At 35.1% G+C, this 13,099-nt stretch overlaps 1 protein-coding gene across 1 annotated transcript; it reads left to right on the top strand.

Annotated features, from left to right (window-relative positions):
- Positions 1 to 294: 294 nt before the first annotated feature.
- On the top strand, positions 295 to 2,117 carry LOC143612331 (GATA transcription factor 7-like). The gene is made up of 2 exons (XM_077086343.1): positions 295 to 809; positions 1,072 to 2,117. The coding sequence occupies exons 1-2, from the start codon at positions 516 to 518 to the stop codon at positions 1,810 to 1,812; spliced, it is 1,035 nt and encodes a 344-aa protein (XP_076942458.1). The 5' UTR covers positions 295 to 515; the 3' UTR covers positions 1,813 to 2,117.
- Positions 2,118 to 13,099: the final 10,982 nt, after the last annotated feature.

Raw genomic sequence — 13,099 nt, 5'->3', positions numbered from 1 at the left:
AACTAAAAAAACTTAACACGAAAGTCAAAATCGTTTTAGAAACGTTAATACATGGGTAAAAAGTAAACCCAAACCCGTAAAAAATTTATGTGGTGTAATCGTACCGAATAAAATATTAACATCACCAAGACCAAGACGGTTTAGAATCCGCAGTTTTAGAAGAAAAGAAAATTCAAAAAAATTACGCGGAAGTGTTGCCTTAGAGTTAGAATATAATAATAATTTTCTTCCTTTGAAAAAAAGCAATAATATTGTGATGATTATTATTATTTTAAATTTGAAAAGAAGGAATATAAAAAGGAAATAAACATGGAGTCCACCTCCCATATCAACAACATTAATCATCCCTCGTATCAGTAATCTTCACGCAATTCAACCTCTTCTCTCCTAGTACACCTATACATACAATACAATACAATACAACTCCATCAAATATACTTTTAATTCGATCATAAAATCTTAGTTTTATTTCATTTTCATATTCTTTTAGACACATATTAATTTGAAAAAACATCATGGAGTGTATTGAGGCCAGAGCATTGAAATCAAGCTTTTTACCGGAAATCATTGGCATGAAGTCATCTCAGCAAGCTTATTTTGATGATTTTTGGCAAGGAATTAACAACGTTGTGAATGTTTCCTCGGATGACTTTTCTGTTGATGATTTGTTGGACCTTTCCGACAAAGAATTTAGTAATCCTGAGGAGGAGTTTGCCTCGGTTTCATCGGATAGCAATTCCATCAATTCTAGCATGCTTTCCAGCGCCGGCGACCTTGTGTCTCTTGCCGGCGACCAACTTCCTGTTCCGGTAAGTCGGTTAAAACAACAACATAGGTACCGGTAAATATCCCACCAACAGCAAAACTGTAAGGAGGGTCATTAACTAATTAATTAATTATTGTATGTAAATTTATAATTCTTTTTTTCTTTTGGCTTAATTATTGATTTATTTCAATATTTCATAATCAGGATTTATTGCATGGATATTAATTTTAATTTTAATAAATTTTTAAAAAATAATATTTTCTCTTTGTTTTAATTATTGATTTTAATTTTAATTTTAATTACAGATTGATGATATGGAAAGCCTTGAATGGTTATCACAAATTGTGGATGATTCCGTGTCGGAGATTCCAATATTATATCCGCCGGTAAAGTTAGAACAACGAGTTGACCAGGAGCGAGTTGACCGGGTTTTTGTGAGCCGGTTTGAACCGGTGGTTAACGTTTCCGGCCCGAGTTTCACGGTTTTGGGATTACCATATCCGGTTCCAAGAAAGTGTAGAAGCAAAGGGTCGAGAAGACCAGGTCGGGTGTGGTCAAGCGGATCACGGTGGCGTACACTCACTGAGTCGTCTTCGAGTTCGTCGTCGAGCCATGACTCGTCCATAACTTCTCCAATGCTATTTAGAAACCCGGTTTATTTCACGGAGCTTTTTGAAAGGCCGCCGGCTGCTAAGAAACAAAGAAAGAGTCCGGCCTACCAGAATGGACCGAGTTCAAGTGACTCGGCGAGTCAACGTCGGTGTACTCATTGTCAAGTTCAAAAGACACCTCAATGGCGAACCGGTCCTTTAGGTCCCAAAACATTATGTAACGCGTGTGGGGTCCGGTTTAAATCTGGCCGGCTTTATCCGGAGTATAGACCGGCTTGCAGCCCTACTTTTTCGGTTGATGTTCATTCGAACAGTCACCGAAAAGTGTTGGAAATGAGAAAGAGAAAGGAAGTAGAAGTTGACATGGGTTTGAACCTGACCGTTCAAACTGATTCGGGCTCTAATCAATTGATTGAACCGGTTTTGGTAGCCTAAAAGTGGTTCGTTTACAATTTTGGTGGGTTGGTTTGAAGACTTTAGTTAGGTTGGTAAAGGTAGGTCAAGGATGTATTATTATTTAGTGTTTATTATTATGTTAAAATTTCGGGTTGTTTTAGTTTAAGTTAGGCTATACTTAGTCTTACTTTTTGCCGTAGAAGTATTTTATATTGGCTAGTTTTTCTTTTTTAGAAAATTGCGCGTTGTAATCGTAGTTTGTTAAATCTCCATATGTCGTTTTCGAAATTCAAATTTAAGCCTAGCTTTGAATTATTCAAATACATTTGTTAGTTTCTTGTCAAGTCGTTGTAAATGACATTTGCTTACTATTCTGAGTTAGGTTTAGATACGTTTCTTAATAAGCTTGTCACGCTTGACCTATCTAGGGCATGACTTGTTGGTTCTATGATAAGTTAACTTTCATACATTATAATTTTCTATATAGGGTCATAGGGATCCATAGATAAACTTTAATACAAAATCATGCCATGTGTGAACCATCTTTCATTTTTTTAGCCTTGATGAAAAATAAAAACGCTTTAAACAAATAAGCTTTATAACTTTTTGAAAATAGATACCCTTTACGATTAGACTCCTACTCAAACTACGCTAATAATTTGAAAAACAAAATAGATTACTAAACCGATAAGAACACATCTTAATCAGATAAATCAAACAATTAAAAATTAAACTAATTGTTATCCCGATCTCCTATAAGCCTCCTCATGAGATCTAACCATACCACCCTAGTATCGTTTCGTTCATCGCCCCGTCTCAGTATTTGCTTCCTTCATTAATAAGAGCAAACTCTTTATGAGCATAAGCATATCAGCTGCTTGATCCAACATATTAATATATTGAAAATCAATTGCTCTTGTCAACACCTTTCTCCGTATAAAGCAATAACGAACTTTTATATCTTTTGTACATGCATGAACAATGGGATTCTCGAACAACAAAATCGAAGACATGTTATCTCCTTACATAGTCACTTTATCGTGTGCACCCTGGTTTAGCTTCTTCAATAACTAGATGAGCAACACAATCTCTTGTGCATCCATCGTTGTTGTCTAATACTCTGTCTCGATAGTTGAAAATGACATTGTAGGCAGTCTTTTTACACACCTAGTAACAATTTTTGAACCGATCAAGAAAACATATCCAATAGCTCGTCAGGGTCGGGATTCTCTAAAAAGCCAAGGTCGTGGGTGGCCAAAAGGGCCTACTTGGAGACTTGGGAACTCATAAGGAAATGCGAAGGTTGCTTAACACCATAACTATGAGCTGATTTCACATATCGTAATTCTAATTGAACAACCTCAAGATGAGGTTCTCTTAAAGCTTGAACAAATCTACTTAAGACACTGACAACATGTGTGATGTCTGGTCAAGTAAAAGTCAAATAAATAAGACTACTTACAATTTTCCTATACATGATCACATCTTCTAATGCTTTTTTAGCTTGAATTGACACATTCGGTTCTATGGGTATGCATATCAGTTTACAACTTTCCATACCAAACTTCATCAAAAGAGTAATGACATACCGATGTTTATGGACTATGAACCCATCAGTCTCATACTCGAGTTCTAGACCTTGGAAGTGATTTAATATTCCTAAGTCTTTCAAGAAAAAACGAGTTCACATATTATGTTTTATTTGATTCACTATCTAAACAAGATCATCCGTAATAATTAAGCCATCCACATAACACAAGGACGAAAACAATTTTATCACTTTTAGCTCAAACAAACACACCGATATAAGCTAGTAGGAGTGAACGCACTGAGTTCTAAAATCTCGTCGATCTTACCAATCCAAGCCCTTGGTGATTGATTTAAAATTGTAAATCACTTGCTTTAACTAACAAACATGATTCGGAAAATCTAGACTTGCAAAACCTCCCCGTTGATCCATCTAAATTACTTGATCCAAACAGGGGCGGACTTAGTTCACAACCATGGGTAGCCTCCGCTACCTCTCAACCTTTCGCCAGTAGTGCAATTTTTTCTTGCTGGTTTTCGTATTCCGCTAGCCCTAAAAAAAATATTATGTAACCTCTTTTTGTTTAAAACCCAACCAACCCAAAGAAAACAAAACCCATTAACCCATTTTCTCTTTTGTTCGTGAACGAGAAATATCAAGCAGAAACATGCTCAACAGCCACTCCAGCCTTCCACGACTACCACCGGTCACCCCATGTATCACACCCCGACTTAAGGCCTAAGAGTGTGACCAATAGTTGTTACCTGTTTTGAAAATATATCAGAGTTTCAACAGAAGTTTTTATATATTTTAAATCATTAGTTTATTTGTAAACTTTTATTTAATATAATAAAATATTTGATTTATTTGAAAGCTTCTCGAATAATAAATATTCGAGGGTTTGATTTTGAACCTTTGTTTGATTTTCTAAAACTTTGTTTAAACATTGTTTGCAATATTTTAATAATTTAAAACTGAGCCATTTCTACCTTGCGAGCGTCTATCTTCTTGGATGGCTATAATTCCTTGCTACCTGTACTATCTTTATTTCCTGAAATGTTGGGGGGGGGGGGGGGGATACGTCAGCGATATGCTGGTGAATCGTTGACTCTAAAAACATTTTATAAATCTTTCTTTACTTGACAAGATAGTTTTCTGGAACACCCTCAGCAGAAACGTCTCTTATTTCTGGGATTTGTACCACTTGCCATACACGCACAATTACGGTTCTCCGGGAACTGACGCCCATTGGGATCTGGCGTTCATTGGGAACTGACGCCCATTGGGAACTTTTATTATGATCTCTAGTCTGCGGCCACGTAGCCTTGACTGCTAGACTAAATTAATTATGTTTGGATCCAGACACATGTATACTCGGTCTAAGTTACTTTCATTTTCTATCTTGTAAAATTAGGGATCACGTAATCTCATAAAATATTTGACTGTCTTTGTTTAAGATAAACAACCTTTTATCTTGACTGAAAAAGGTTTAACGTATTCACCTGTGACTGTCTGTTCTGAATGATGTGGTGATCTCGTTTGAAAACCTTTGTGAATGAATGATTGATTGAATGATTGACCTATAATAAAATATGTTTATATAAATACCCGGATCGTCTTTTAATCCGGCTACAGACTTTTAGTCTGGTTTTGATAGCTTTAAACCTTGATTTATCTTTTGTTTGAATAAACATTTTGGATATGAATTCTTTCTCTTTATTTGCTAATCATGTACTATGTTTCTTCTTCAAGAAGAAACATCATTTATCTATAACCTTTGTATGTAAACTTTTACTTCTTCTTAAACATTTCAACTATATCATTTGTATGTAAAAGCTTAGGTTTCTTAATTATAAAGAAACTATATTTTTGCTATAACCTTCGTTTATACTATTTTGTCGTTCTTAATCATCAAGAAATTTAATTGTTATAATTTGATCAAGATCTAGGCTATACCCCTAACTAGAGTCTAAGCCTTTGAATTAATAATATTTTATTTGGACAGAACCCCTACCTTGCTTAGCTTATTATTTTCTAGATTCTCGGGCAGCATTTCGACGCTTGCACACATATCGAGAATCTTGATCAACAACTCCTCGGCACGCAAATCAAGGCAACGTTCGGGGGTCCCTGGGTTGTGCACGTACTTCGAGGCAGAATGTCGGATTAATTAGGGTGGCACGCACTTTGAGGTATCGTCGGTATATGGTGCGGATTACGAGGTTATTATTTGTCGGGTCGGGGAACGAAAACCGAGGTAAAGAAAGAAAGTTTCTAGAGAGAGTGTGTGGAATTTTGGTGTGAAAATGAATGAGCCATAAATCCTTATTTATAGCTGAAAACTGGTCTCATCGCGATACGCGATGGACCCTCCCTTCTGGTCATCGCGTATCGCGATGACTCATGATGTTCAGGGAGTGCCACGTGTCACCACGTGGCCTGACACGTGTCGCCACATGATCTGACTGATGCGTCATCAAGGACCATTGCGTATCGCGATGGCCTTATGGTAGGACTCATCGCGTATCGCGATGGGTTCCTGAATACAATTTTTCATTTTTAGTCCTTCTTCTTTTGGTAGCTTGTTACTTCTAACCTAACTCTAATTGTTAAAAAATACTAAGGCGGCTCTCAACCGGCTCGGGGCGATCGAAGTGCAAAGTGCGCCACATTGCGCCCAACGCCCTTCGCCGTCGCCATCGCCCTCGCCCAAGCCCGTGCATGTCGGGTGCTCCACACCCTCCGCTAGGACTACTTGGTGCATGCTTGGCATAAAATAATATTACTATGGAAACTTTCTTCCTTAAATGTTTCCATTTTGTTATCACTTTCCATGTGGGATGAGATTTACATTACGTATTTATACCCATGTGGAATGCTTACACTTTCTTATATCTTTCCATGTAGGATGGGTTTTTCTTAACATGGAATGACTTATTTATGAAATGTTTTTACTTTTCTTATTTCCTTTTTATTTCTTTTTTTAGATTTTTCCATCACTTATTTTTAAGAATAATTTGATCCTTCAACATTCCTAAGTTGTCAAATTTGGATCAAAATTTTGGGGACGTTACACCATGGCCCTCCTCCGATCATCGGCTGACCGGAACTCTATATTGCAGACGAGTAGCCGACCCCGGCGGGCTTTTCTTCCATGGTTCGACTTGTACTTGTTCAATCTAGGTATTCTTATAGATGACTTCTACTTTTAGTATAACTCGAACTGAAACAAGTTTAGCTACAAGGCTATAAGTATCATCATAGTCAATTCTGTATTGTTGAGAAAAATAGACTAATTGTTATCCCGATCTCTTCCAAACCCCTCATTAGATGTAGTTGTAATATCCTAATATCGTCTCGTTCATCATAAATTTTAATATAGGTTTCTTGTAATTTTATTTTTGCCCCTCGTTCATCATAAATGAAAACATCAAGAAAAGAACATAAAAGGTTATTTGGAGGTCACGAGCAAGGAGTCTCTTTGGTTTGGTGACTTCCAGTTGATGGCACATTTTGTTTGTAGTGCACTTGGCACAATTTGTTTATGGTGTAGCCTTGGTTGTTATGTAAACATGTAACATGTGACTAAAAACTAAACAAATTAAATATTCAAACATATTTTTTTCATTTGATTTTACACCAACAAGCTAATTACACTTTATACTTTTAAAATGATGAATATATCGTAGCTTCGAAGAAAGATATAAGACAAAAGAAATATATCTTAAACGCCAAAAGCTATGTTAAAGTTGATTATTAATGTGCGAAAATGTAACTATGAAAATTATGACTCGCAACTAAGCTTTAAATTAAAACGGATTAACCTAACAAAACTTCACACAACCGGTAAGTGTATAGATCGTGCGTAGTAAAGACCAAGGAAGTCCAAGTATCGAACACCAAGACACGTGAAAACGATCATGTTACTAAACCCTAACTAAGACTTACCTAAGAATAATATTTATAATTGATTTTATTGTTTTTAATTATTTTAAACTAATTTGACTAATTAACTTAACTTAACTTAACAAAACTAACTAGAAACTTAATGGGATTTAACGATAATAAGAAAACGAATCACTTAGGTAAGATGAATTAACGAATAGTGGATGCTTCAGGTGCTAACAAGTGTTTGAAACCGGCTTCTAAAGATGAACTAAGATAGATGGAATAACTAGGTCCTCACGGTCAGTTTTACTAGAAAACCCTAACAATGTCTATTTAGTTTTTAATTCGTGGTTGTTTATTTACGTACTCTAATGATTTATTACTTGGTCTGTATCAAAATCACAATCCTCACAAGGCTCGAGCTAATTACAAACCTAGGAGGAGAGGGGTAATCCACTAATAAGGACAAAATAACCTAACTTACAAACTATTATAATCGAAAGCTAGATTACCGCACGTGGTCTCGCAACGTGTAACACCCCGCCCTCTCGTACCACCAATATTGTCCGCTTTGCCCCGATGGGTTGCCCATCCGGGAACTCACGACTTTGTTTTTGGTTGCCCAGGTAGAGACTTCCCAGGTGGTCACCCATCCTGATACTACTTCCACCTAATCGCGCTTAACCGTGGAGTTTTCATGTGCTCCACAGCCAACTAAGCCCAAAACGCGTTGGCGATTGAAGAGGCAGGACATTTACTTATGAACCAAGGATCTTTCTTGTCCACGGCCGATGTGGGATAGCCTAAGAGTGGGACGATGCTGTGTTTGCCAAGGGTGTTACAAAAAACCCTCCTTTGGACTCATCGTTCTCGATGAGGCATGTCCCATCATCCTGAGCGGCACAAGAGTGGCTTTGATACCACCTATAACACCCCGGCCCCTCGCACCACCAATATTGTCCGCTCTGCCCACGAAGAGCTCACGGATTTGTTTTTGGTTGCCCAAATGGAGACTTCCCACGAGGTCACCCATCCTAGTACTACTTCCACCTAAGCACGCTTAACCGTAGAGTTTTCATGTACTCCACAGCCAACTAAGCCCAAAACGCGTTGGTGATGTTAAGAGGCAGTACATTACTTATGAACCAAGGATCTCTCTTGTCCACGGCCGATGTGGGATAGCCTAAGAGTGGGACGATGTTGTGTTTGCCAAGGGTGTTACACAACGGGTAACTAAATCAACTAAAGCAGAGAGATAAGCTAACCCCTAAGGTCTTGGTTCAACTCAAAGAGGATAACTTACTGACTTAAATCACTCAAGAAACACAAACCCTAATAGCACGCGTCTGCCACAATCAATCAACACACTCAGTATTAACCGAACTAGCAATTAACGACCACACGGAACTAATTCATGCAATAATCAACTACCCGGGGCTCATTCAACCAAAAACACATCTAATGGCAGCAAGGTTCATGGAATAATATCACAAATTATGAACTTTATGATAACTAAACAATCAAACACAAGATTAGCACCCGAAAACTAATAAATCAACCGTTAAACATCAAACCTAGGTGATTCAAACAAGTTTAGCCAAGCATAATGAATGAAAAACTGATAAAATAGATAAATATGATAAACTTGTTCATTAGAAACTGATTACAACTTGTTTGAAGGTCTAAAACTCAAAAACGAACTCACAATCGTTAAAATACTCAAAACCGACAACCAGGGTGATGAAACTTGAAACCGGCAGCTTCTCCTCGTTGGTAATTCATCCAAGAATGATATATGATGGCTGGAATGATGATTATTTCGTTTGTAGGGTTAAAACCCGTTATATAGATGTTTAAACATCTCCTTCCTAATATAAAATATGTTAAAACAAGCCCACAAGGCCTAATAAGACATAATAGACAGGCTATGTGATTTCTGGGCATCATGGGACAGCAACCACACTGCGCTACATGGCCTTGAAAGCCTCCCTTGGTCACATGGCGCGGCCAGGCCCTTCTGGTCCGAATTTTCGATTTTCGACTCGTTTAACTTCGTATACGCACACCGGCTCCGATTTGATCCTCATTTTAGCCCCGTTTCTTCTTCTTAGACCTCGTTTTCCATGCTCTTCAGCCACGGGACCTACAATAATCAAAAACATGTAATTTCATGCAAGAAACAATCGCTAATTGTTAACGTTTAAGCATAAAACAAAGACAAAAACGGGATAAAACACTATGTGTTTTGCAACACATTAATTATGGTTATGATAAACACATATCTAGCATCTAAAACAAATTAGAAGTGTTAATGAATTACAGAATACCTATAAATTGGGTCATAATTAATTATTATATGACACTTATACGAGAGTTAGATGATTTATATTTCGACTAACTAGACAGAGACAAGATTTAAAAGTAATGAATGGAAACGGCTCAACAATCATATGACAATTGCTCTAATTGTTGGACCCGAATCCGAGCATCAAGAATTAGCATTTCTACCTTAACATGTTTTCCAATTTTAGCTACTTTTGTTTATTTCTTATGACTGCAGAAACACATAAATATCTTATTTGAATCATCCATGCGTTTTTAAGTAGTTAAATTTTATTCACACACAATAAAGTTTTAGTTTTTAAAATTTGAATCTGACTACTAAACTTCATTTGCCCTACATTGGATTATTATAATAGTTTCGTTAATCAGCATTACATCGATTTTCTTTGAACGTTTTCTCTTTTATATTTTATGTTTTACCTAAATTATCTACGAACATGATAATTATCTAAATAAACTTTTACGGCAATAAACTAAAATTATTATTTTCTTAATACCATGTTAAGTAGTAAGACTGTTTGTCAGCTAAAGGCAATTTTTTTTCACAAACAGCCTAGTCAGCATGTCACATTATCTTTTCATTCATTCTTTTCACAAACACTTTTTACCTACAACAATAACATCTTCATTCTTCCCATTAACAACCTCATAATTTCCATATTACCAATATTGGGGACTCACCAACCGCCATTCTTCACCATCCATAAGAAAGGATCTTAAAGGATGGATGACATCCACCTCAACCTCCACAATACTTGTCTTTTCCATCATTATCACAAATCTCCTCTACACAAACCATGAATGACCCTGATGTAGAAGGTCTAATCATGTGATAGAGATTTACCTGACAATCAAATCAAAATATCATTTATGTTATAACAAATCAAAATGAAAAAAAGTTCATATAAAGGAAAACTTATCATTGACATATTTGGAATCCATGTGGTTGATAAATGTAGGCCCGGATTTAGTACGGGTTCTCCGGGTTTACGGAAACCCACTGATTTTCAAAGTTTACGTAAAAATGATATATAAAAGTATAACCCATAAGATTTTTAGAAGTTAACTCATATTAAAAAGTTTAAGATGGTTTAGTGGTAAACTCCTTTTTTAAAACTATTCCAGTCTTAAGGTCTCAAGTTCAAGTTTTTCAAAGACCTATTTTTATTAATTTTTTTTTTCTTTTTGGGAAACCAATAGTGTGTTATTAGTTTGGGTTTTACTTGAAATATCTCAAGTCGAAGTCTTTCTAAGTCCCGTTTTGGTAACATTTTTTTCTTTTTAGTAAACCATCAATTTAGTTGAGGTTTTTAATAGCTAAAAAAATGTTTTTGCTTTTGATGATTTCCAGACATATTCATGCATTGGCAACTCATTTATTGTATTTTTTAAATCATTTTTAATTACCTTACATGCTTTTTAAATTAACGTATTGTTTTATTATGCTTGACCGGCCTGAAAAATTTAATATTTAATTTTGTAAAATTTAAACATCAAGAAAAAATGAATTCATCAGAAAAAATTTCTAAATCCATCAGTAGATAAATGTACTAGGAATTTGAAATATCTTCCATATGAATAAGAGGACACAATTCAAAGTGTCTGTGATTCACCAATCAATTGTCCCTACTCCAATAACACAATTTTCTCTCTTTGTCCCATTTCCAAATGTTGGCCAAATTAAGCTAAAAGTAAATTCCATTATCTAATTTAACTATTATAAAAACATAAAAACGAATTTAAAAAGTCCGGATAAATATGTGAGAATTTCAGACCCACCAACCTGTTACACTAAAGTTGAAAAAACAAGTTGTTATAAAAAACATGGAATCAACTATCCTAGTGTTATTAGTAACGGGTCAACCAAAACAATAATAACGATGCAACAATATTTAGATTTAAAACGTTTCGTTAATGCGAGTTAAACACTTAAGCATGACTAGTCACCATAGATATGGCCCAAATTAACCTATAGAACTTCGAACATTTTCTAATATTCGTGACATTTATAGGCACTCATCACCTTTAAAGTCGGACACCATCAATATACCATTGTGATGATAGATAGGCCATTGGGTCTTGAATATTAGTTTTTCCTTAATCTCAAAAAAATTTATCGTCCATCATATAAGCCATCAATATATCACGATACATGATAGGCTATTGGTATTAGGATTTTTTTTTTATCATCTTTCATACAAAAAATTAGTCATAAACTATATAACAGCTTCTCATATAATCATATTTACAATTCATTTTTTGGAGAAATCTGATTAGTCTGATACCATAAGTACTTTGACAAACATGAAATTTAGTTACTAATCCTAGAAGGTTATTCTGTGAGCTCTTGAAATCAAAATACGTGACACTAGTTTTTATTTCTCGTGAGATTGTTAGATCAAACTTTATGATATGAGTTATACTAAAATCTTTAACTAATCATATGAGTTAACTATACTGAAATAAATTAGATTATTTATTATAGCATAGTTTTTTAAATTGTTTATATGTATATTTTCTTGTTTTTTGAAATCTTTTACTGATACCACTATATAAAAAATAACTTATAAAAAACATTAGTTTCTTAATCAGGTACGAAAAAAGTTTAAAAAGAGGCTTACAAGTTATTCATTTTAACCTTTATCTAACCCGTTTGATCATCCCAATTTAAGCGTTTAAATAAGTGTAAATGATTTTTCATATAACTAAATGATCAATGCTAAGGACTCAAGAACATACATGTGGAGTTGCATCCATGTTAATTCATATGTAACAGTGTTTATTATCTACAATTTAACATAAAATTAAGCCATGCATGAATCATGATATCACAAGAAAGAAAAATCCTCTATATAACAATAAATGAAATTATTTACTTTATTTTTCAAATTATTATTTTAAATTTTTAATGATAGAATTCCTAAAAGCCACTATATTTACAGGATATAAGCATTTATAGTTATTGTAAAATCCAACATTAGTGACTCATCACCCATACCCTCACCCTAAAAGGACTAGTCATAATTGCTTTATTAATGTCATCAATTGATTGAATTATCAAGAGGGTCCAAACAGCAACTAACTTGAATGGCCCATGATGGGCATTTGCCCTCATTTGTGTTTGTCTTGGCCTCTTGACCAGATTGGTGGCAAAGGTAGTGTACATTTGAAGCATGCCATGTGAGAGTGGGTGAGGGGCCAACTAACACAAACTTACTCCAAAAAGATTACATATTGTGTCTTGATCAATGTTTAAAATTATTTCAAAACCTATACAAAGCCTAGAGTTTGATCTTCATTCTTCTTTATGTAAAACTTTAAAGAATACAAAGATGATATAAAACACCAATGGACTATAAGTTCATGCAAAAACTATTTATGGGTATTCAGTTCCATGGGTGTTTGGGATTGCGTATTTTATCTCCTTATGACTTAACTGACTTAATTTATAAGTCATAAAACGCTTGAAAAAGTTAAAGATTGTGAGTGTATAAGTCATAAGAAGGCAAAATAAAGAATCCCGAACACCCCCTTCATACCTACAATCCTGAGTGGATAATCTTGGAC

Source organism: Bidens hawaiensis, unplaced genomic scaffold, assembly GCF_021521415.1.
Source record: "Bidens hawaiensis isolate Kalapana, Puna unplaced genomic scaffold, B.hawaiensis_p1.1 tig00034358_1, whole genome shotgun sequence".
NCBI classification, from domain to species: domain Eukaryota; kingdom Viridiplantae; phylum Streptophyta; class Magnoliopsida; order Asterales; family Asteraceae; genus Bidens; species Bidens hawaiensis.
This window is presented reverse-complemented; position numbering and strand designations above follow the sequence as displayed.

What these genes read in the sequence shown, in the direction of transcription:
- LOC143612331 (XM_077086343.1), top strand. Translation starts at nt 516, where the DNA reads ATGGAGTGTATTGAGGCCAGAGCATTGAAATCAAGCTTTTTACCGGAA. An exon ending in GCGACCAACTTCCTGTTCCG is followed by an intron (nt 810 to 1,071) that starts GTAAGTCGGTTA and finishes TTTTAATTACAG; the next exon opens with ATTGATGATATGGAAAGCCT.